The sequence below is a fragment of the Etheostoma cragini genome, chromosome 20 (genome assembly GCF_013103735.1).
Source record: "Etheostoma cragini isolate CJK2018 chromosome 20, CSU_Ecrag_1.0, whole genome shotgun sequence".
Classification (NCBI taxonomy): domain Eukaryota; kingdom Metazoa; phylum Chordata; class Actinopteri; order Perciformes; family Percidae; genus Etheostoma; species Etheostoma cragini.
The window spans coordinates 20,231,662-20,257,945 of record NC_048426.1 but is presented as its reverse complement, the minus strand read 5'-3'; the positions used below and the strand labels follow the sequence as shown (position 1 = coordinate 20,257,945).

General features: G+C 41.0%; 1 protein-coding gene across 4 annotated transcripts in view; it reads right to left on the bottom strand.

The window, feature by feature from the left end:
• Positions 1 to 1,843: 1,843 nt before the first annotated feature.
• Positions 1,844 to 26,284, bottom strand: part of sobpa (sine oculis binding protein homolog (Drosophila) a) — a 37,225-nt gene continuing 12,784 nt past the window's right edge. The window contains exons 3-8 of one of the 4 annotated variants that reach the window (XM_034857406.1): positions 25,986 to 26,195; positions 22,287 to 22,438; positions 20,170 to 20,193; positions 11,036 to 11,131; positions 4,237 to 6,280; positions 1,844 to 2,698 (exon numbers count right to left, since the gene is read on the bottom strand). In XM_034857406.1, coding sequence (XP_034713297.1) covers positions 4,238 to 6,280; positions 11,036 to 11,131; positions 20,170 to 20,193; positions 22,287 to 22,438; positions 25,986 to 26,195 — 2,525 coding nt within the window. In that variant the 3' untranslated portion in view covers positions 1,844 to 2,698; position 4,237. The remainder of the gene's footprint in view (positions 2,699 to 4,236; positions 6,281 to 11,035; positions 11,132 to 20,169; positions 20,194 to 22,286; positions 22,439 to 25,985; positions 26,196 to 26,284) is intronic. The other 3 variants (XM_034857408.1, XM_034857407.1, XM_034857409.1) reach the window with 3 other exon arrangements.

Below are 26,284 nucleotides of genomic sequence, written 5' to 3'. Positions count from 1 at the left end.
TTCTTGGTTACATCATCACTGGTTTCTGTTTTTTTCACTAGCAAGATTCCGGATAAGAAAACTTATAGGAGTAGGGGTGCAATCGCTCAATATCTATTCTTCAGACATCATCTTTAATTTCAGAAATGATGTGCTTATGGGTATTTGAGAAAGAATTACAGAATATCTCTACTAATGGAAAATTCAGCAGAAGGTAGACAAGACATAAACAGGCAGTTTAAAAAGATCATTTTCACTGCCTCTGCTTGCAGAGGAATGAAGCGGGTGCAAGGAATTGCTTAAAGTGACACCAAAGCTGGGCCCTGGCTAGCAGCAAGCTAAGCCTAAATGCCTAACTAACAGGCAACAGATAGAGTTGCACACTGATTACTCTGAGTCAACACTCTGTAATCTCAACTGGGCTCTCTGCTTGCACCTCCCTCACACAAACACGTACACACAGTTACAGGTAGTATGTGCATTGAGCGTGAGACATGAATATGAGTACTGTAGGTATGCTTGTGACATATGAATATGTGTGTTTGTACTGGACACAGAATGAATCACACGTTGTCTCACTGTGACAGCAATCAAACAAAGGCTACAAGAAAAACAGTTATAGATAGGATGGGGATGCAAAGCAATGCACATGATTACACATGACTAAGGATCAGGTAATATTGTTTTTGACATCCACTTGTGTTTTTCGGTATCTTTTTATTTATTTAAATAAGTGCTTGTAATTTGGCAACTATAAATTATCTGGTCAAATCTTCAGTTTGAAATCCTGTTTCCACTGAAAACTAGGTGATATGATTTGTTTCAACACACCAGAATCCTTTGACATATGAAAACACCTTGTCTCGCACTGGTACAATGTACCTCCTCCATAGGAGGGTAAACTAAATGCTGGCTCAGAGGCTTAAGCTGTAGTGGAACTGGAACAGATCAAACTGGGTAGGTGACAAAAAGCTGTACATAAAGCACGCCACGGAATCAAGGACAATGTTGGCTTTAAATTTGGCTTAAAACAAATAATTATTGGCAAAAGAAGTTGGCAGAACTGGTGGACGAGCAAGAGGCAATGTTTTATATATTTCTCAAATTATTTCCAAAATGAATTTGTCTTTAGTGTTAATTGTAGAAAAAACTGTGGTGCAAAGTTACCTCCAGGTCCCAAAATGATTATTTATGAAGGAGAAGGCTTCCCTCTGCCCCCTCTAAATGCAGCACAGTCAGTTTCAAACTAGCCCATTACAGGAACATCACTGGTAATGTATTATAGAAAAGATTGAGTACTAGCCTGCCGTAGCAAGGACCCACTGCAGATTGGCAGAGTTTCTACCTTGCCATGCCATCCCAGTTGTTTTGAAGGTGCAGTAAGCCTTGAAATCTTCTTTAACAGCAGTGAACCAATCACTGTTACTAGTATGGCTTACTGTTTAAGAACACAGACAGCATTCCAGACGGTGTGAAAATGTCAATAGTATGAATGATTAGCATGAAATCTCCGTCTCATTCTTATGCAACAACTTATATTTCAATTTAATTCAAGAGCAAACAAATAGATGCTACAGGAAAATATGGCAGATATTGCCTGATTCCACCAACACACTATTACTTGCTGGTGAAATTTAATGTTGTTTTCTCCAGTTTAGTGATTAAGTAGGAATAATTGGTGATTTTATGTCCAAGGACAGTTTTCCAGCCTCTGATTGAAAAATCTCTTTAATTTGCCCTTTAGCTATATTGCATTAACTGTATTCATGCTTGTTATGCTTCTTTTTAGCTACCACCCATCAGAATCACCCGGAACATTTTGTGGCAGGTTGGCAAGTACATTTTTGCTGGTTAGATAGAGCAGACTTTCGGCTATTTCTTCTCAGCTCTGTGGCTCTACGTTCTAAACATTGAAAGATGGGGTGACCTCTAGCTCACCCAGTGAGCATGTGCGCCCTCATATAGACAGCGGCCTTTGCAGTGGCCTGGGTTCGAATCCGACCTGCAGCCTTAGCATGTCATCCCCCATCTCTCTCCCACTTTTCCTGTCTATCCACTGTCACTCTGGAATAAGGGAATAACCCCCAAAAAATAATGTTTTATATAAGATCAGTTTATACCTTAGTGACAAGTTGAGTGAAGAAAAATGATCACTTACTGGAGATTTTTGTACCTGTGGTGTGCTACCAGGTTGGAGCATTTCATTGGTGCACGGAAATCTGTCTTTGGGGATCCTTCACCTATCACTCTGCTGCTTTCCATAGTAACAGATAATATGGAGAGCACTTGCTTTGATAGGGGAGGGGAGATCAGGTAGAAGGGGCAGTGCGGGCTGAGAGTCCCTAAGTGAGGAGAGAAGCAGCTGGGTAACGTCCTGCTGTTGCTGGGACATACTGTCTGCAGTTCAAAGGTCAAGCAATCCTGCTGGCCACAACATCAAGTCCGTGGAAGTTCAAGTCCATCAGAGGATCTGTCACATGGACAGAAGTAGTCCTGTCTGCTCTACTATAATACACATCAACATGTTTGGTTGGACTCTCATCAGTCGTCGAAGGCGATTTGTGGTGCTGGTAGACTGGACAATGAATGAGAACAAGAAAAATGTGCATGTGTGTGTGTGTGTGTGTGTGCGGTGGTGTAGTTGGGAAGGGTTGGATTTGGAGGTATGGGGTGGACAAGTGAGATTCGTTGATGGCACTGTGGTCCTCAGAGCGTCCATCTGTGAAACAGAGTGGGAGGAGAATTAGACTGAGTCATACCCCCCCCCCCCCCCCCCCCCCCCCCCCCCCCCCCCCCCCCCCTCCCCCCCCAAGGATGTTTGTTTTCGATGCATGAAACCAACTCTCATTTCAAGGTGGGAGAATAAGGAATATTCAGTTCAGAGCAACAAGATTCATACAAGAACCATTTAAGAACAGTTTGGGTTTTAAAACCACTACACATCAAATTAAAAAAAATCCTCCCTAATTTTGGGTTTGTTCTCTTTAGTACATGCAATCAGTATCTGCTTGAGGACACTTTTGGGCAAATAAAGAATTAAAAATTCTCTGGTGGTATACATTTTACATAATTTGTGGGCCAAGTTTAGATAATTCATAATAAATGCCTTCTGATATTGCAGATAAATAGGAAAGGTGAAATACAGCAAACTTATTTTGCATTCGCCCTTATCTATAATCCAAAATTGTGTAGCTTTAGGTATCTGAACATTAGTGTACATTTTTTCTCAGCAGCTGGTTTCCGTTTAGCAGCACTAATGGTGCATGGGGCTTGATTTCCATCTTTTGTCGTTCTTAATTACTCTCTTTAGAGCACTCGCCTCATGTAACCACAACTTGAATTGGTCTTCAATTGCTCTTGATTACACTTTCATTTAATTAACAACTAGAGGAGTGCATCATTAAATTTGGTATTAAAGTATTGAATAAATCCTTTGACATGATAGACTTCACATTTCCATTCTAAAGCTCATAGAGGTGTAATCTGCCAGTCAAAGTAAAGCAACAAGTAATCATTCTGTAAAATGAGAGCAATGTGCCTCTTCATGAGGAAATATATGTGTGTGAAAATTTGGAAATTGAATGTGTTGGCTAAACACATGCTCTATTAGGAAATGCATAAAAAATCAAAACAACACAAAATGCACATGCTTGATGTTAAGGATGTTTTCAATTATTATATGTATAATGTATGTTATTTCAACGTAATTTACAAGCAAGCTTGTTATCATGTATCCTCCTGGTTCACTTTACCTTTCAGAGAGTAAGAGTCATTCCGTGCAAGTGTCGCTCCAAGTAACATTCAAATCACACCACCTGCACACCGTCTGTCACAGTGGAGTCTTTAAACATGCACTTACATTCACTGACATTCTTTTTTGCTAATAATTCACTTGCTTGTTTACTATCTGTCTGCCCTTGAATTTAGCATCACATAGTAAAATTCTGATGATGGTGTTCAAACTTATTGTTTGCTCCACTGGACAAAACAATAAATAACCCTCTTGTCAGAATTTCCACAATTTTAATATGATAAAACTAAATATGAGTAGTAAGCAAGTCGTTTAAGGCCATTTTGGAAATGAAGGAGATCATTTCAAATGGTTAAAGATGCATGCCAGGTAGTAAGGGATATTTGAAACATCAAAACCGACTAATTATTTGCTGGATACCCCACTGTGAATTACAAATTGTCAATGAACAAAGAAGTCTGCGCGACTGCATAAGTGTTTGTGGGAGAACACTGGGGTGAACCCACCTCATTTGTTTTGATTGCGGATTCGCAGACACCTTCTCTTTAGCGGCGGCTCCAGCTCAGGACTCCCGTCTGTTGATAAAGGGGCACTGATGGAGCAGGACAGGATGGCTGTCTTGTCAGCGCCAGGCTTTGGCACAGGTTGGATGACCACACAGCCTCCGGTAGACAGCAGCGGCAGGGCATAGGCGTGCTCACCTTCCTCCGTGTTGGAGTCAGGATCTGGCTTACCCTCCACTGTGTCCGCCATCTCGTCTTGCACTGAGCCCCGCTTCCCTGGCTCCCAATCTCCAACTGAGCAATTGTTCTCTTTCAGTGCCTCATGCTCCAGCTCACCGTTGGCTGTCCGCTCCTCTGCCTCTCCTTCTCCTGCAACACTGTCTCCCCTTCGATCAGGGTAAGACTCAAAGGCAGGAGTGAGAAGGGAATGCCATCCCGTACCATTAACTATGACGTTACGTGGGGCAGCAGGGCTTATTTGGAGGTGGGGCAGGGGTTGGGTCTGTCCTGTGCTGGGCAAGGGTGGTGGGGTATGGTTGGAGTTACAAGGATTTAGCTGGCTCACTGGAAGATCCTCATGACAAGAAGAGCTGCTGTTGCTGGAGGGTGGGCCTGATGATTCCAGTGTGTTTAGGTGTGTGACCCCTTCTAGCTTTGTAGCACTGAGAAGGTCCTGTGAGAGGGCCCCTTTCCCCCCATTACGACTGCCCTTTCCTTCCCAAAAAAGCCCAGCAGCTGGTGGAGATCTTGATTCAGCCTCTGCCTCTATTTTGACCTGGACCCCAGGTAGCATCCTTTGAATTACCTGCTGTTGGCATGGCCTCTGGCCCACAGTTAGATCAATCACCCCATCCATCATTCCAGGGCCGCTGGTTAGACACAGGTTGCCTGAATTATCCTCTGCCTTCACTGTCAAGTCCACCCGCGATGTCCTGCTTCTCTGTGAGTTTCCAGGAGAGAGACGCTCTGCATCAGCTGGCTCTACTTTCTGCTCCCCTCTGTCACCACCAGAGGAACGTGGAGAGTGAGGTCCAGAAGCTGAAGCTTCGGATGACTCTGGAGCACTGCAAAAAGTGCCACTATTCTCTGGCTGGTCCCTGGATGTTTTGGGGCTGAAGGGAATTGGGATTGGAATAGGGATTGGGACTGGGAGGGGTACAATGACAGGATAAGGGACCAAGAGAGTTGGTGGGGGTACCAATGGGGCCAAGGACGCCATGCCAAAGTTCATCATTGGTGGCAGAGGAATGCGTCCATTGGGCATCATGTTGACTGGGGGGAAAGGGGGTAGGCCTGGCATGGGGAGACCATGGTGCATCATGCCAGGGTTGGGATTGGATGAGGGGTGGACATGTGGAGACAGCAGGGGCCTGTGCATGGGGCTTGATGCTGAACCCATGGTCCTAGGAGGAGGTGGTGGACCAATACCAGGGATGATAGGGTTTGACAGGGGGCTATGGGGCCCCCCTGGGTGGGCAGAAGGTCGAAGATATGGTGGACGCATTTGCTGCATCATTTGATGCTCCATGAAAAGTGGCAGGGGCATGGGTCCCCGGGGTGTCATCACCATGGGAGGGCTACCAGGAGGAACCCCAACAGGTGGATGCAAAGTGGGAACAGGCGGAGGGTGAAGTGTGGGGCTCTCGTGGGGTCTGGGTGTGGGGATCTTGGCTGAGGAGGAGGAGGGGGAGCAGACGGCAGCAGTATCCGAGGGTGGGGTGGACGAAGAAGTGGAAGGGGCAAGTGCAGAGGTGTTGTTAGGCCCCCCTGGTGAAGGAGCTTTACGCCGGAAGTCTGTTAACGGTGTCCCCCAGGATTCAGGAGTAAGCAGCTGGACCCCTCCACTGCAATCCATCTTACCATCCCCACCAGCCCCATGTCCTGGGTTACACAATGCTCCAGGCAGTGCAGCCTGGGTCTCCTTGTAGAAAATGTCCATCTTATATTGATTCAGGCATTTGGCACTGCAGAACTGCAGCCTTCGCTCACCAGCACCAAAGTCCAGGTACTCCTTAGTGTGGCGTATATGTTTGCACCAGTCACACACCTGCAACAAAAAACACACACAGTACACACAATCCATCAGCACCTGTGACACGGCATACAAGAGAATTGTAATTTGTTTTACAGCACAATCTCCTCTGAAGTACCCTGGTAAGCAGAAGCTCAGCCTCCAAACCATCTGGAGCTAAACACATTTAAAAAAGATTATTTTAAAGGAAACTGATGCTGTTTCTAAATACTTTTCCATATATGTCAAAAGCACTTAAAACTTAATTTTGAAATGTGCTTAAATGTGTGTGTGTGTGTGTGTGTGTGTGTGTGTGTGTGTGTGTGTGTGTGTGTGTGTGTGTGTGTGTGTGTGTGTGCGTGTGTATGTGTGTGTGTATTTCTTTGCATATGTCTGAATCAATGTGTTTTCCTTACTGAGAGGTAAATGTGCACATAATGACATTCTGATGCTAAGTGGTATTAAAGTGACTTTGTCTTTAACTTTGTGTCCTAACAACAACTGCCCATTTACACCTTCTGTTGGTAATAAAAACACTCTCAGTCTCATTTAACCAAAGAGCCCTGGGAGACTGACACCCCAAGTACAACAAGACAATAAGATGATTTCCCTCAAATGTCCTCCCACAGTTGGTATTGAAGTGTGTGTCAACTAGTAAGTTAAGTCACTTTAAATCCTAGAAAGCTCTATTCTAGATTACATGAAAATATGCTGCTGCAAGTTTAAGCTATTAGTCATGCACATCAGGTCACATCCCAAATCAGTAGTGATCTGGGAAGGCATTTCCTTGGTGTTTTACTTTAAACCTCTTTTTAGGCAATACGTCAGTGTTGCAATAGCTTAATGCAAAAATGTTGTTATATAAGATATGAAATATTATGCCATTAATGCATGTTATAATGGAAAGTAACACAAATGCATATTGCCTTAGCGTGTATACTCTGCAAATAGGTTGTGTTGAAAACAGCATTGTTTTTCAAGCATCCAAAAGAGTTGCGAATTCAGAACAATGTTCAACATTGTTACACTGGGAAATCAGTTTATCCAGTCACCTCAAAAGACCAGAATGCAATGCAGCCATCTTTTTTGGGAAATACAATTTTTGTTATCTTGACAGAAACCTTTAGAGAAGTGTAACGCATGGACAATTGCTACAATTATTGTTCACTATTGATCAGGTTCACTATTTCCTCAGAAATTACAACTGAACTTTAAACACCTCTGAAGCTACACCCTTGACAATTATGTGAGTAGAGTATGAATGGCTTCATTTTTACATTTGTCTTCTATTTCTATGCTGCTATCTAGTCACATAACAGTAAATTGTCATTGTTCTTCTTGGCACTTACTATGTCGTAGTAATGAATCTTGTTTTACTCTTAAACAAATCAGAACAAAATAAGATAAATTATTTAATTTATACTAGGATAATAGGATATATTTTACAAGTTCAGTCTCAAACTAAATTTCTTGTCACATGTTGTGCTGTAAGACGGGTTCCCTTCTGAATGCAGAGAGCAAACATGAAAAGGCTAAATTGAAAAGTTGTCTTTCTTGCTCATTGTGGTGGCAAAGATCCCAAAACACCCTGGTGCACTGTTTCATCACTGTTATACACCTTTGCAGCACAAAAAGTGCAAATTCTTCTTCGGTAGGAAAATGAATGTGACCCTAGTAGAGCAGATAGCAGTGGGCGAGCCCTGAACACGGCGTTACTCGTCAGGCCACACACAGCTCACTCTGTCAGCTCTGAAAGGAGTGGCAGGTCCTTGCTGGAGATAATTAAGGCATTAATCAGTTGTCAGACCCCTCAACGACATCCATCCATCACACAGACCCTTAAGCCCCCCTACTGAATGTTAATAAGTTTAGGGATGCAACCGGAAGGTGGATAAACTCCTTTTGCATGCACCAACTTAGGTTTATTTGGCAGGATCCTGTCTGGCAGCAGCTAAAAGACATTGGACTCATATGGGTTGTTTGGGCAGATGTACTGTAGCATTGGCCAGGATTTAAAAAAGAACAAGTACATAGCATGCTGTCCTGTATCTGCTACACGTGTCAAACATCAGGCTCTTTGCATATATTATCTGTTTTACATCAGATTGTGTGGTTTAAGGTGGATTGACTCAAGCAGAAGCATATTCCAAAAGGATAAAAGTTTTGAAAGATGTCCTCTGCATTTGTAATAAGTAATTATGCAGTGTCACTCGGGTGGGATCACTTGCACAAATGCAATTCAGGAGGAATTTTTGACGCTAACACATGTACGGAGCTCGGGACAAGCGGCTGGAGAGCATAAGGAACCACAGACAGGAGACTGGACTACAAAGGGACTGCTATGCTTAAACAGAGCGTTGGTAGTGCTCACATGTCAGTCCCTTGAATTCTACACGTTTTAACTGCCCATTTAGTCCTGGCTAATTCAATGAGCCATAACTGAGAAAAATTCAAAAAGGTGCTCTCACAAGTTGAGTTTGATAATGGTAGGACTAGGATATTTTAAATAATAAATGTGCTGAAATTTTCCTTGACTCAGAAAGACAGATGGAGAGCACTTAACGACTTTCTGCACTGTGTGTGAAATTTCACTGCGCATTACGCTAATGGAGTTGTGCTTTCTCTCTCTTGCTCGCTCTCTCCCCACTACACAGATGTTTCCAGTTGAGTGTAATTATGGTCATTTATTTCCATCGTGGCCAACGAACCAGCATTGGTGGTGCAGTCTAACCGTTTGCATTAAAACAATTATCGTGGTTCCAAAAAAGTGCAACCATCTCGGCAGAAGTCATGGTTTCTTCCTCCTCCCACCCTCTGGCCCAGTGACAAGGTCGGTGTTATTTAAGAATCCCAAGATCAGACAACAGCTAGTTTTAGTGAATCATCAGTTCAAATGAACAAGTTAGGTGAGATGATGATTGGAGGCCATTCTCAGGGGTTAGGGGATTGGATGAAGAGTATTAAATTTCTGTAGTCACGGAGATAAAGGGGCAGGGGCTGGACCAACATGTTGCACAGAAGGATGAGAAAGCAGTAGGCAATGAAGCAGAGAAAGAGGTTGCGGATTTTAAAGAGAAAGCAGAAGATGTAGATAATGAAGAGGAACAAGAGGAGGCGGTTGCAGAGGGTTAAGAAGCTGGAGGGGTTCAGAGGGTGCAGCAGAGATTGTGAGGTTTCATGAGAGGCTGTAGTGCCTGTAGAGGTTTTATAGGTGGAATGAAGAGGTTTAAGCTGTATACGTGCATAAAGGGAAAGTCTTGTATATCCCCCTGTTAAGGGCGATATGTGATTCTTTTGACACTTCTCAGATTGCTGCTATAATCACATTGTGCAAAACACAAGGCATGAAAATGAACCAGGTGCTTAAAGTGAGCCAGTTGCTTGGTTTAAAGTTAAAATGATCTTCCAAACGATCTGAAAAGTATCCAGTCTTGACAATTCAAGTCCACCAATGATGGCAACCACAAACACTGTGCTTGTTGGATTGTTTATTCAGTCCAAACCCTAAATTATGTACCAAGAGTCTGCCATCTTAAAGCACCTGGTCGACTGAAAACAGAAAACAGAATAAAGCTTCCACTAAAGTTTACACAAGAAAATTACGCTTTGGCAGTGTATAACAGACCATCTGCAACATGTGGACTTGTTATTATGATCAGCCAAAATATCAGTTTACAGTGGCCTCATTTATTGGAATACCTATCATGATGGTTATAATTACCGGGCTTACATAAGTGGAAACATATCTGGTTCATATCCTTTCCCAGTGTTTTAAATTGGCTACACTGTGTACCTGATGTCATCATTAAAACCCGAATGGAGCACGAAAAGTTTAAAGTGTAGATAAAAGCTAAAAAAGACCAAAGCTATACTCCCTTAAAGGCAACCCTTATCACAGTCAGCCATCACCATCAGTCATTATAGATGTGACATACAAAAGCCTTTCTCACTTGGCCAGGTGGACCTCTATCACACTATATTTAACAGCAAGCACAGTGAGTAAAATAACTCCAGCTGTAAGAAGGATGAGACAGACCTGGTGGATTGTGTTTGAATGTCAAACACAACTTCTCTGAGACAAAATATGTCGGTTGGCATGTGGCTGTCTGGTACACTTTGGGAAAAATGTTTATTTCCTTTCTTGCAGAGAGTTAGATGAGAAAATCAAGCTACATCTAGCCTGTCCAAGTGTAACTAAATCTGTTTACCAGTGCACACAAGACTTGTCATGTGTGTACTTTTTGTATGGAATTACAAACAAATGGGAAACCAGGGTTTGGTTGAAATAAGTGGTAATAAACGTGAATGTTCTTTTAAAACTAAGTTTTGTTAGTGGTATTTCTAGTACAACTACATTGTCTTTTAGTTTTCTTTCACTAAATTATGAATGATCTATGTCCAATATTTCACACCATTCACCTTTTTTTTCCTTGTCTGATAACTCCTACAAATCCCCAACACAAGTCACTGAATATGATGTATTATGAAAAATGAGCAAAGCAAATGATTACATTGAAAAAGGTTATGAAAAGCTCAAACTTAAATGTGTGAAAACTTTATGTAAAACATAAGTCCCGCTTGTGTGTTGTCTTATTTTTTGGGGCTGACCTGAATCTGATGGTTGATGTCTAATTTTACACTTATGCCCAAATAAAAACCAGTCTGTTGACATGTCAGGAAGAAATGAGTTAAAAAAATATACACTTTGAACAAAGAACAACATCAAAACATATTTGTGCAGTAGCCATCAAGCTTAAACTCTATCTGGTGTTAAATGGTTATGGTCCTTACAAGCACATCGCTGTTTGTCTTGAAGACAAGCCTGGCCGTGTCCTGAGTAAAGCTGTGCTGGGGTAATTTCCCACCGAGGCCATCGTCGTCTCTCGCCTGGGGGGGGAGAAATAATGGCTTCTTTTTACGAATGGACAAAATAAACAGGTGAACAGAGGCAAAGAGGAAACTCATAAATGGAAAACAACACTGAGAAAGATGAACAGAAATGGTGACTGCAAAATGAGTGAACAGTCATAACACAATTCTCTGAAACAAAACTCTGTGTGTGTGTGTGTGTGTGTGTGTGTGTGTGTGTGTGTGTGTGTGTGTGTGTGTGTGCATGCATGTGCAAAGCTGAGGAGTCCGCAAGACATTTAGTTTCAATCCTGTCTCCTAAAATGTACGTTCCTTTGTGAAACAAAACTGCATTCTCCATTACATTTTGAGGGTAATGTATTTTATTTATTTTTTTACTGTGACAAGTACGTTTCTAATCAAAGACTGCAAAGTGGGGGGAGGTCGAGGTGGATTGACAGGTTGAACAAACCCAGGAGACAACTGTCTGTGCCCTATGTGAAACCAGAAGTTATCTAACATACAAAATTGATGTCACGTAAGCTACTTAATTTATGTGCGAAACTTGAGTTACGAAACAAACATAAGCTATTTATTGCAACCCCAACCACAATCTTTTCCTAACCTGAATCAAGTAGTTTTGTTTCAATTCACAATGTTAACACCATGTTTTAAAGGGCGACCGTTTCACACGTCATGTGTCTGTGGCTGGTACGAGAATGTGTGGATACTTTCCAAAAGTAATTGAGAATACTGTTTAGTTGTGTGGTAATGGTATTTTTTAGGATACAGGGCTGTGAGTTTCAGATTCAAAGTGCTGCCTGCTACCACAGCAGTGTTCATTCAAACACCCATTTATTTCAGTTAAAAATGGAAAATAAGACACATTTAAAATATAAATTTTATTTAGTAATCACACTACACTAAAATGAAGAAGTTAAACTAAATGGAAAGTTCTGATGTTTGAAAAAAATCTTTTAATACATTTATTTGCAGAAGCACCAGCCTACAATGGTAACGTGTACAAAACAGGAGCCATTAGTCAGTACCTCGTCAGTCACCCTTGTAGACGTGTCTTGCGTTGCTTCATAAACTCAAAGGAAGAATAGATCCCATATCTAAAGGCCCTGTACATGGCACAGGCAGATGAGGCTTTTGCTTAGGTGGAATTTTGAAATATAAAGAACCTGATTTCACTACTTTAAACCGCTTATATTATGCTCATTTCCTTTGTGTTGAGCTCTCTGTTTTAGCTACAGAGTGAGACATCTCACTTTGGTTCCATCTTTGTTGGGAGTCGCACATGCGCAGTACCTAGGTAAGGACTATAAGGACTACTCAGAAGAAGAGTTTGAGGGCGTGCCACGCTAGCAGCTAGGCGAGCATTATAACACGTATTACAAGGTGACGCATGTTCATCCCGGAAGTAAAGGCTGGACCACAACAGAGCTGTTAGGAGCAGTTTGTTTTCTGTTGGAGATGGTAAGTCCCTTTGAGGTGGACTTTGGGCTTTTTCACTTTGGAAGCATGCTACATGCACAAAAAAAGATATATAACACGATAAAGGAAAGGGAAAACACCAAAAAGCATAATATGAGCATTTCAATTTGTCACTGTAGGAAATGCACAGGTGTGTTACTAATACCTTTAACCATGGCTTTGTTATGTTTAGAATTTGGAAGTAAGAGGTAGTACGTTTTAAACGATATGAACCAAATGCAGTATTGTAAGTGAATTTGTTTACACCTGTGTTTTTATTACTGTGGCATGTCAAACTGTTTTTCAGCAAAAAAAGCTGAAAAAGAGTAAAGGAAGAGGAAAACCTCCTGCTAAACCAACTATAAGGCCAACTTGTTCCAAGACTAGCCTTTTATAGTCTCATCCATGGACATAACATTCACAGTCTATGGTCACACCATGCTGTATCCATAGCCTAAATTACCCATTTTATTGTGTTACATACAGTACATGTAGCAGTGTGCTCACACTAAAAACCAGCCATGATGACAGATGATGATGGCAGCCATGACGCTGTGGTATTTTCGCTAATGGTAAATACGGCTGCTCTTAATTACGTTGTGATTCAAATTAAAGGTGGAGGTTCTTCTCCCCTAACAAAGCTAACTGAGCTAAGTGTATGCATGAATGAATGTGTGAATTAAGCCATACCATTAAATAATGCTAATCAGAGTCTTCATGCAGTTGTAATGTTGCATGTGATTAAATTTTTTTTTAAACATAGGACTTTTTGTCTTTGAACAATGTAAGAAGAGGTTAGGTAGCATTGCGGAAATGTTTCACGCACCAATAATTGCAATGGAAAAAGTAATGCACATCCCACGTCTAACAACCCTTTAAATCAAGGACACATTGTTCATGCCATGGCCACGTCATTGAATATGTTGTGCAGAACCTTGTAAATTAATGGCAGATATGAAAATAATACAATTTCAAATTTGTAGTGACACTGTTGTTTTATGCCGTCTCGTTTAGTTTTTAGAAAACGACTGAGTCAGTTAAATATGCAGTACTTGGAGCTTGTTGGCTTGGAGATGAATGTAACATTGATGAAAGAAATGAAATACTGTGGTTGACATTACTTAATATTATTAGAATAGGGGAATCCCTGCACTTAGTGATTCTTGCCAAAAATGTGTTGCCTGTTAACAGTCAATATTTGACAGAATTTTACAGCAACATTATGTATTCTTGGAAATAACAGTTACATTAAACTAAGTAGTATATTTAATTTGCTGCATACTACAGACCAGTAACTTTTATGGGTTCAATTCACCATGCTGTAGTATACCAATACACTCCTTTAAACATGTATACCATCTGAAAATGAGCCACCTTCTCCTGCACTCTGTGAGTCATTCATTATGTACAGAGTGAAAGCCAAGGCAGTCAATGCTGTTATGCCAGGTGTGGGCAATTTTGTTACAAAGAAGTTACTGGAGAAGCACTGTCTGACTGAAGCACAATGCCAAATAGCTTCTTTGTGTTTTGTTATTAAATGAAATGCACTTTTATATAATATTGACCTTTAGTGGGATATAACTGATTCATATTTTAGAGCCACGGGGCACTGAGCCACTGTTATCAGAAATGGAGATTCAACCTGCGTTAACCATGATCATTGTGCCGTTTTCAGCCTCCGAGCTGACATTTTACACTGATCCTATGCCATTGACAGATGAGCCACTGGCCTGAGCAGCTCTCTTTCATATCATGTTACCTTTAAATTGCTCACTTGCAACTCTTGATCTGTTATATATCGGTGGATGTTCTAAATTTTTTGTCCAAAGACTAATTGAGTTTTCCTCTGCATCCATCTACTTCCGTCACCTCCAGTTAGGGTTTCCCATTCCATGCATGACGTAGGTCAAATACTGCTGTCTTGTGTCATTTGTGCCGGAAAGGATACAGTGTAAGAATCTGAGAAGAACATTGTCCACCACTGACTTTTACAATGTAACAGGAGATTTTTAACTAGAGATTATGGAGGTCATGGTTATTTAGAAGCTGTTAGTGCACTAAATAAACAGTAGGTGTAGACGGACCCATTTCAGCTACTTTCTTTCCCCCTCAAACACACAAACACACCATGTCTCCTCACAGACACATCACACGGACAAACTAAAAGACAGGAAAACGCACAGAAACATACATGAACCTGGGCAGGCATTTAGGGATACATACACACACACACACACACACACACACACACACACACAAACACACACCTTTGTACTATTATTCTGTCTCCAGTTTGTGCTCTGACCCTCTGGCCCTGCGCCAGTTCATTTGCATATTGTACTAATGAGGTGTTGGCACTGTGAACGAGGCGTGAAGCGCACACAGGGACCCACACACAGATAAAGGAGATGGGATTACAATAGATAGATAGATAGATAGATAGATAGATAGATAGATAGATCAACACTTTGCTTAGCACACTGGGGAAATCCAGTTCTGTGCCAGTTGGGATGTTCTTTTAAAGGTGCTTTTCCATTCTTGGTGATCCATCATGCCAGCAAACTACAGCTGCCACCCAGCTGAAGTTCCTTATTTGAACGACAGAGCAGGACATCGGTCACCTAGCTCCCCTCTGGCAACTCCACCGTCCTGAGGGGACGTCACACCAGCTGCCAATGTGCTAGCTTCCATCTGGGCATGGATACATGTCCAGGTGTGTGTGCTTGTCACCTGCCAAAAGAGCTGCATTTCCCAAAGAAAGATGCTCGAAGACAGGCTCTCCAAATCCAAAGACCAACACAGCTGAGCACAGCTAGGGCTCATCCCAAATCCTGAAATTAAGGTGCAGTCCTGGTACTACGCGTACGACAGGTGAAAAAACACAACCTTCCAACAAAAAAAACAAGTTTGTTTTTACTTTTTATGTTTTTATGAAAAAACATCCCAACACCAGTTCAATTCTGTTTGCAGTGCACTGTGGAGATTTTCACACATATGCACAGGAATATTGCATGTGCACAAAAAAAATGGATTTTCCAGGGTTGTTTGGTAAGGGTAGTGCTATTTTTGGCACTTTATTAAGCATAAGCAAAACATTTCAAAGAACTGGAAAATAAGAACAAGGTAAGCACTTTGGTTCTTTAAAAACAAATATTTAGCTGGTTTGGAGCTTTTGTTACAACAATACATTTTTATTTTGAGCACATTACTGGCTATCATCTATATTGTTGTTCTTTATTGCAGGAAGGGCAATTTCCTTGTACTAAATGCCATTTTTAAAGGTTGTAAAAAATGCTTTTTTTCAATATGAGTCAGTCTGCAATAAAGATCTTTGCATGTTGATTGTGAATTGCTGAAGTGTTCTTGGAGCTTCACAAGGTTGCAAAGAGTATTTCCTTGCTTAAAGTCATCATCAACACACAATATGAAATGTGCAACATGAGGCGCGCCTATAAATTCACAAATAAGGTACATTCTTTACTGTATCTGAGTCTAGTTTATCGCACCTACAAGTTTGGAAATAGACACAAAGAGATGACAGTTCATGTGCGTGGCTCTGCTTATACAATTTCAACGCCTAGTTAGCCAGAGTTACTTTTATCTTTATTTAAGCTGAATGGCTGGCAGCTATGAGATAATCACCATCCTCCCTGTGCCCTAAAGCTGTGTCAGGCAGGCCTCAAGTCTTCCTAGTCTGAGCTGCAATATGCAGACACATTTCACACTTCACCACACACAAAACATTTCCACAAGCATATTTATACATATACAAGACACAGTTACACACACATACACGCTCACACACCGTCTCCTCTCTTATTCATTTTGCGTGCATGCCCTCCCTGGCAGACGATGGAGATGCAAAGTAAATTGTGGAGTGTTCAGTAGCAAGGAGGCAACCACGGTGTGTGTGTGTGTGTGTGTGTGTGTGTGCGCGTGTGTGCGCGTGCGTGTGCGTGTGTGTTTGAAGTGATGTGACATTTCTGGGCTGACATGAAGCGGCACTCTGCCCCCTCGCGCCTGGAGGGAGCTCCTGGGGAAAAACACTGATGGAGGACTGGGGTCTCCTGGGGGGAATTTCATGGTGTGAACCAAACAACCCTGCGCTGAAGCAGAAACGACCCAAAAACTGTCCTCACTACCTGCATCATGTTCTTTTAAATATTGTGGAAACATAACATGGTATATATGTTTATTGCCATGATGCAAAAAGATAATTATACTCTATGAATACTATGTGATCCTCACGTACGCCACTTCTTTCTATTAGGATTTTAAATGAGTCCTCCCTCTAGCTGCTTTTCAACCACAACATACCAGCCTACAATCAACCAGGATTTTTTTCTTTAGTGTATTTCAAGCCCAAGAACTCCTGAACACAAACCAAACTGCATAAAAAGCACATTGTTGGGGAACTATTGCAACAGCAACAAGCTACATTTCATCAAAATCAATGTCACGGAAACAGACATGCACGCACCATTTGAATTCCAACCCTAAATAATGTGGACGATATGTTTCATGTGTAAGGCTGACTGACTCAATGTGAAAGAAATGCCTCCTCTAACCTACACCTTTTTGCCGCCATGCTTCACACTCACAGAAAGTAATTCATCACTGCTAATTGCCTAACTTAATCTTGGCAGTGTGTCCAATGAGCATGCATGTTTATCGGTGTATGTGTGGGTGTAAGATAGCGGAGAAGCCGCACGGCTGCGTGTAAAAGCATTACAGTTTAGCAGTTTCTTCCTACAGCTGAAAGCAAAACTCCGCCCTCATTTAAATTAATGTTTTTAATCCCCGAAACTGTTCAGTATCATAGCTGTTGAACATGTCAATTCTCAGTGAACTTTCACTGTTGTTATACCACCTCGAAATGACTTTTGCAGAGCACAAACCAGCAAAATACACACACCCTAAATTGTAGCACATTAAAATAAGAAAAGAGCCAAGCTATGTGTCTGGTGTAATAATGGACAGTCAAAAAGTAAATGAAAGTGAGTACGCAGAGTGAGTAGATAGACAGAATAATTGAGTAGTACGAGTGGCGAGAAAGCTGCACCTTCCATACAAACTAATCCAGAAGCTTTAGGCGTACAGTAAACGGGCACATAAGTGATTAGCTACAGTTAAACTATCAATCATCTTTTGCCACACACAAACACACACTACATAATATAGAGTTATACAGACAAGTGAGAAAGTAGCAACCATAGTCACCCTAAGAGGGGATTGGGTTTCATAGATGAGGCAGCTGAAGATATTTCATGCAACATAATGCCAGAGCTGTTGCCCGCCCCCTACATCCCCCCTCCTCCCTGGTCTCTTCTCCCCTATCCAAAGAACACGCAGATTTGAGATATTTCTTTTCAGCTCTGACAATGTATTTTTTTTCAGTTGGAAGCTTGCAGGCCGTGTTGTTGTGGCCAACCTTGTGGGTGAATGAGAAAAGAAACATGTGGGTATCGCTTACAGAAATGGCCTGCATGAATGTGCGAGAGCCAGACAAAATATAGAATCTGAGCCGCTGTGGCAGAGCAGGCCTTTCCTGTATTTGTGATGTTTGAACATGTGCATTCTGCTGATGGATGAAGGAAACATCCAACATGGCTTACTTTGTCTATAAACTGCACACAGGAACATCTCCAAGATTGATTTTCTGAGAAATCGTCTGGATTGCCTAATGTTGGTGACTACACCTAATTGAAGAACCTATTAATTTGGCCAATTTGACAGAACTAAATAAACATAGTTTAGTTGTGTGTTTTTTTAGAGGTGGGGAAAACAATTGATTCTTAGATGCATGACGATTCTCATTATGTCTCGATGCAGATAAGTCAATAATTGTAAACTAAAGCACATGGTCAAAGTGGTTTGCCATTTAAACTTTGCCAATTTTCATCTGGCTCTGTGTCACTGTTGTGCGAGCGGTGAAGACAGGTGAACGGCGCCTACTTCCCTTCATGCCGCAGTGCCTAAAACTCCTCACTTAAACTGAAAAAAGTCCGCTGGCAAAACGGCTGAAAATCGGCAAAGTTTCACTTGAGCTTGGTAACCAGTAGGTTGGGCCCGCACTGTATTAATCAGGGCAAGCCGCAGATCAGGAATCATCAACAGGTCAGAGTCTTATGATGGAGCACTACTGATCATGTATTTGTCATTTATTTTTTCTTATATAAAACTAAATTCATCATATTATTGCATCAGTTACTGTAATGAACAAAGTGTGTTTAAAGTACCTGGACTGCAAATTTGAATCTCACGATAATTAAACAATGAAAATACATTAATAAGGTATTTTGGAACTATTAGTTTAATAGTAAATGTTATGTTGCTTGATGCCCCCTGCTACTACTATCAATATTATTATTATTATTAGTCATATTTCTACTATCATTGCTATTATTACTGCTATTACTGCTTTTAATATCTCTACTATTACTATTATAAGTTAAATCTCTATTTTTTTACTAGTTGACTGGCATGCTGCATATTAGAGCACATAGGGTATAAGATTTTCTCTAAGACTGATAAAATCTAGCCTGTCACTTAGAAATTCAGACCTCTTTTCAACTATATCTTGCATGAAGAGCTGTCACCACAGTGAGAGGACTTGCTTTGAAAGGTCTGTCAAAAGTCTAAGGCTAATCAAGAGGAGAGCACAGACTGGAAAGATTATTGCTGAATCTTTGTTTTTTTCACTTACTTTCTCTCTCAGTGTACCTTAAAAGCTACCTTATGAATTTTCAATATCTTCCAGTTCCACTATCCACATATATGTTCGAAATAAAGTCAGAGCATAATGCAGAGTTGATGACATCATATTGGAACTAAACAAACTGTACCTTACAGAATATACTATATACTGTTTAACAATCACGGTTCGAGGAATGGAAATATGTTAAAAGACTCTGTCTTGCATACTATCTTTATAAGAATATGTTTGACTGGAGACTAAGGCCAATAGATTCATAGCAAAGTGCTTTCTTTTTCATCTGCTTAACCTTTAATGTCGTGTTAAGCAGCCTCCCTGATTGATCTCTGATTGATTCAGGGCTTCCTTGTCAACTTTGTTGTGTCAAATGGCATAGATTTGTTTCTGCCCTTCTCAGAAGCACAGAGATCCAAATAAAAACAGTTGAAACGCTGCGTTTTAAATCGAATATGAAGCTTTAAAGCTCTTGCCATTTTCTGTCACAGACCGTTTGCGTTCCCCCACGAGGTTTCAACATGTCAGGCTGTCCTTGTCATCACCAGGAGAAGACAGATCATTTGTCATCACTTCAACATTTAGTACAATGACAACTAGAAACTTTCTATAAAATGTATATGAGCTAAAATGTTAAGGTAGAAAATGAAAAAACACAAAGTATGAGCAACAGTACAGTAGACGCAAGGCTCAGCTTGATTATCATGCTTTGGGAAAAAGTGTCAGAAAATAAAAAGAAATTGGGTATCACTAACTGAAATGAACAGACAGACTCTAAGTGCACCCCTACTTATCCCTGCTCCAGTGCAGTGCTTAAAAAGTGATTATGTTTAGATGAATAACTGACTTCAGGACAGACAAGCAGGAGAGTAAAACACGTCATACTCACAGTGTAATTCCTTATATATCCCAGCTTTGGTACAAGAGAGAAAGGAGATTGTTTAACTACAGTCATTGGGAATGAGAACACAATAACAACTTTGATATTTGCTGTCTTGCGTTGTATGCACCACAGTGACCTAACTCATTTTGGAGTTGACTGCCTAAAGATATTTTTTGTAGTAAATCCATGATTTATTCTCAGTGGTTTCTGGTTTTCAATTTATTTTGTAGGTTACTATGCATTTTATATTCAAGCCAAACCTGAAGAAGTAAAGAGAGAGATTTTTTTTTTTTTTTTTTTTTTTTTTTTTTTTACAATGTGTTTATTGAATTCTGATTATATGAGAAAGAGAGAGATTTTTTGTTCATATTACCTTTTGATGTCTTGATGTGAGAATTAAGCATTACACAGTGATTTCTGAAGCTACAACAAATAATCTCCTGCTCACAGTATTACAGCTATTGTACCAAATGTCATGAAAGCTTCGTTTAGCTCTGTCGGAAGCAGAATATAGTGTGTGTTTATAAAAAGCTTACCAGATGATGTCACCTTTTCCGGCAGCCATATTAGAGGCTCCCCGCGCTGGTAAATGCTAGATGTGTACCCACTGAAAACGATTCAGGCGCAGGCTACTAAACATTCGTCAACACTTAAATTAGCAGCTAGCTAAAGTTAGCTGTGAAGGTCAAAGTAAGGGTTAGTTGAAGAACTACATCTTGTTACTTATAAGGTTATAACTTACAAGTTTAACTAACTGTCAGTGTGTTGACGCCTGCACAGTAGCCTATGCCCGTGTTGTCGTTTTGTGGGTAGGGTCTAGCATCTACCATTTGTTTATGCTCCAAGACAGAAACATTAATTGAACTTCTGAGCTTTGCTATCCCAACAGAACCTATAAGACATTGTTTATTTGTACTCTTTTTACACATTAAAATGAACACTGAAAACTCATATAACCAGAGTATCTAGTTAGCTAACCATCGGTTTTACAAATCTGGTTGGCCCCTTAGGTAAAGATAGGTATTAGCTTCAGTTATAGGTAGCTAGTTGTTGTCTGTTTTCATTAGCATTGGTTGGTCTGCTAAATAATTTAGTCAGTTGTCTACAAGTGACAAAAGTGTTTTTCTCTCCCTGAGATTAACTGAGAATACCTCTCATGCTACAGTTTACTCCGTGTATAGCAGCGTTGTAGACAGAAGTTTACAGTGTAAACTTGGAAATAACTGAACCTTATTGGGCCTTTGGCTTTTCTGCCCGGTATTGTGTACATAAAAATATTCCATTAAATTCAAAAATGACAGTAAATTGGAAATAGCTCGGAAACTATAACGGCAAATTGAAACAAAGGAGTGTAGTCAGTGGGGTAGTTTTGCAATTTGTGCACCATGCGTTAAGTTCTCGTGTTCAGTACAACCTTGAGTCCAACTTAACCAAACCAAAGTTTTATTCAGACCAAAGTTCTTTTAGCTACCTAACTTAACACTATTTTGCAGAAAATTGTTTACTTGCCTAAACTTGAAGAAATAGTGCACCATTTTGGGAAATATGCTTATTCAACAAGAATATGTTACACAAAGTTACTCCCAGTAAAACCACACATTTTTACACGGTTTTACGTGTTTATGTTGTGGCAAATGAGATATATTGTGTTCATTGTGAGCTTTAGCTTTACTACTGTACCAGTCTTTATGCTAAGATGTGCTAATGGCCTCCTTCCTCAAGCTTCTTACACACACACAGACATAAAAATGGTATGAATCTTATCATCTTTCAACGCTTGAAAAATAATGAATATGTGTATTTCCCAAACTGTCAAACTATTCCTTTCAAAAGCAAAAACATTTTCAGCTGATGAACACTATGACAATGGGATAATGTCCAATTTATGCTATTCTTGACGATCGTTCACTACATTGTAACAATACATTGCACACTTACAAGTTTAGACTTATTTCATGCTTGTTTTATGATTTTTTTAAACCATGCTGTCAACCTTATATTCTCTTCTGGGACTCATGGATGAACACATGTACTTGCAAGGAGATTTGGACATCCTGTATCTGCAAAGCCTATGAAAGATGTTATATTAAAGTGTCCAGCAGATGAGAAGGAAGGAATCTTACCTTGTTTCTCTTAAAATAGGCCCTGCGGCAGGCGGCGAAGCACTTCTCACTGCAGAAGCTCTTCAACTCACTCCCCATGCTCAGAGAATAACGCTTGACACCGACCTTCTGGCACCAGGCGCACATGATCTGCACATTGGATGCATCTTCATCTAGAAACAAACAATAGTGAAAGTGAGTTAGGATTGAGCTGAGTGGATAATTTATTGGGGACAAACAACTGTTATTTCCCACATTATCTTTTTGAAAACCACAGACCATTATCCTGGACATTCATGCAAGGTGCCATCTGTGGTTAATCCCAAATATTTGACAATTTAGGCCTTATATACATTTTTATTAAAGCGCCCATATTATGCTCATTTTCAGGTTCATAATTGTATTTTGAGTTTGTACCAGAACAGGTTTACGTGGTTTCATTTAAAAAAAAGACCTAGACATAGAAAGCTGTGCAGAGACTGAAGGCGAGACACATTCAGAAGCCCGTATCTTACCAAATCCCAGAAAAGTGTTTTTTTCATAATGTGGGCACTTTAAAGCATAATAATATAACAATATAATAATAATATAATAATATATATAATAATAATTAAACACATGTAACAACTGGATGTATGAAACACAACGACCAAAATGCATTAACTCCACTGACTCAGCCCAGCTGCAGAGCTGGTTAAATCCACTCAAGACTCAAGCCACAAAACCACTGCAGGATTTATAATGAAGGCCTGCCATGGGTAAATGTAGCCAAACCGGATGAGCCGGGGACATGGGAAGATGTCTATTTGTGGCTGTGCTCTGTGGGTATTAGAACCTGAAGTGGACACAAGAATGTACTCTGATGATGCTGGAGATGACGGGTGTTTAGTCGGAAGGAGGCTCCGACTAAAGGTGTGGTTTCTTTTAAATAATTCTCACTACATGTTGTGTGTAACAAAAAGGTCACATGGGATGGGTGAGGTACATTTTTACATTTGACTAACAAGATGATATAAGAAAGTATTTGTAAGACAATTTGGACCCATTTTCTCTGGCTGACAAGTTACACAACTCTGATCTGAACTGACCTGAAACTCCACCCATCCATTTACCACAAACTCCACACAGTTTAATTTTGTTTTATCGTTTGGCCTTGTTTATCATCAAATTATTTATGACGAAGGCACTTTGAGGCACTTTGAGGCAGTTAGAAGAAGAAAAAATGAGACAGTGATAATTAGTAGTTTTCTTTAATAAATTACAATATAAAAGTACAAAGTATTAAATAATACATGTAAGAAATAATACATGTGTTATTACACGTTAATATTGCCAGTTGCAGTTATAACGGGTTTTTGTTGGGGGTTAGTGGGTATTTCGGGGCATTTTTGTAGCACAGCCCTGACTTGGGTGTGGTTATTAATGAATGGGGTCCATCTATGAGTATTCCACTATTTTGTCTTTTCAGTTGATATACTGTATGTAAGTGTGTAGGTTGATTTCAAAGATAAGGTTGCTTTGTCCAAATTTATGACCTGTGTGAAAAGGCGTTCTAAAAACTAATTTTAGATTTATTAGTCATAAAGAATTGACCCAGATCGCTTCCGTCTTAAAATTTATGGTTAGCCCTAACTCAATCTGGAGTAAATCTACAGTTGACCAAAACAAAAGAATTTCATTTTTTTCCACAGAAACGTTTTTAGGAAAAACATGATGTAATCCATAAAATGTAATGTAAATGTGCTGTATTTATATAGCGCTTTTCCAGTCTTAACAACTGCTCAAAGCGCTTTTTACATCTACAGGAAACATTCACCATTCACACACATTCATACACTGTGGCCGGGGCTGCCGTACAAGGTGCCACCTGCTCATCAGATACACACTCACACACATTCACACTCCGATGCGCAGCACCGGGGGCAACTCGGGGTTCAGTGTCTTGCCCAAGGACAATTCGACAATGACTGCACGGGCGGGGATCGAACCACCAACCTTCCAATTGGCAGGCAACCGCCCTACCACTGAGCCACAGCTGCGGGCTTTTAGTGCCGTAATCAATAATAGCTTCAAGTCTAGTTCCTTGTTTTAACTTTAAATTTAGAGGTATGTGCCACATACAGTATCATCAGTTACAGTCAGCTTGTTGGGTAAGCTGACTGCTGGTGATGAGCTGCGGGCTTTTAGTGCCGTCGCTGCTACTGTAGGGGAGAACCTCCGAGATTCCCTCCAGGATCTCCCAATTATCACATTATGACTATGCGGGTGTGAGGGCAAAAAAACACAGGCCCATTAGTCTTTCAGCCCCGCTCACCTCCTTATCGCACACTGGCCAGGCTTTTCACCTCTTGTTGAGCTTAATGGATATATGGGGCCATCAGATTTTAAGTAAAGACTAACTCACAATTAAGGATATAACTCCCAGAGGCCCTAAAGATAGCACAGTGGACCTAACATGCATATTTTATGTCTCTCCACTTGTCTGTGCTCTAGCTCATTCCTTTAGTCTCTCTCTCGTTTTGTGTCTATCTGGATTGCTGCCCACTGATAATAGAAAAACAAGACATTCTGGGCTGACTAGGTGGGTGGATCAGGGTTTGTACATTGCTTGGAATAATGTCTGTACCACAGTGTAATGAACAGGATCGAAGGCCAGCATCTTTTAAAAAATCGCAACATTTTCAGACAAAGAGACATCTTGAGGTGGAGCTGTTTTTGTCTTCCCACGTCCTGGCATCTCATAACAAGCCGATCTCAAAACACTCACATCTGCATAAGGGGGAAAAAAACCTCTAGTAATTATGCTGCCTCCGTACTAAATGCCACCATCATCCGATGGTACCTGCACCTCAAAAGGTCCTTTGTCAGTTTTTGTGGGGCACACGAACATGAATAATTCAGCATGTGTGAAGGCGGGGGTGGGAGGCGAGTTGAAGGGGTGTCGGCCGGGTGGTGTGTTGGTGCTGGGCTTTAAGTGGGACCACACCATCTGTTTCCCCGCCTAGGCAGGGCCAGCGGGGACTCCTCTTGGGCGATGCCAAGGTGGTGCGCTCCCTCCGCCGGGGCGTACCAGCCTCCTGTGCCACAGCAGACGCAAGGGATAATGAAGCGCTCTGTCTGGCCAAGGAACGCGGACATTTTCTCAGAGAGTTGATGGGGTTATATTGAAACTTGGGCAGGTGGAGGAAAGCAAGGTGTACAGCAGGTAGCGAGCTCATTAGTCGCCTGCCCCTGCCTGATTTGGAGGCTTTAAGGCCTTTGCAAACAGAGAAAGTTTTTTAGTTTGGATAAACATTCAGTTTTCCTTCAGTTTCCCTGCTAAGTGCTGAAGAATCAGCCAGTAGGCTACTGTACTTCCAATAAAATGAAATATTTTTGGACAACAGCTGTGTGGTCTTCTAGTTAGGGGATTTGACTTGGGAAATGGCTGTGTGTGTGCTTCGTGGTTGGGCATTTGGGCGACTACATAAAAAATCTGCAAATGGGCTGAAAATGACCTTGATCTTTTTGGAAATGTAAAATGTAGCCTTGTTCAAAACACACACTTGGGTAAGCATACAACTGTTGAAACGTTATGTACAGGCTCTGGAGGTGAGCTGGTTTGCCCAATTGAGTTAATTTTGCTGTCAGGCATCATGTTTTCTTTACAAACAATGACTTAAACTACTTTTCTACCATCTCCTGTATGTGTATTTCCAAAAAGGTGTCAGTGCTCTCTACCTGCTGGGGGCTTGATCAGTGGCGGGGGGATCATGGGGACAATGATGGGCAGGTTGCCATGTTCCTTGGTACTGGGCATGGAGGTGGACGGAGTGGTGGAGGACTCTGTGACTCCGTTCCTGGAAGTTGGCAAAGACTGGGAGCTGTTGGCTCGATCCGGAGAGGCTTCGCTGCTCTCTGTTGAAGCTGGGATTTTTGGCAACAAGTTTTCTAGAAAGCGGAAATTGAGCAAATTAAAATGTTACTGAACAACTGATGATATGTGGCAAAGCCTGCCATACTGTGAGAGCCTAGTATGC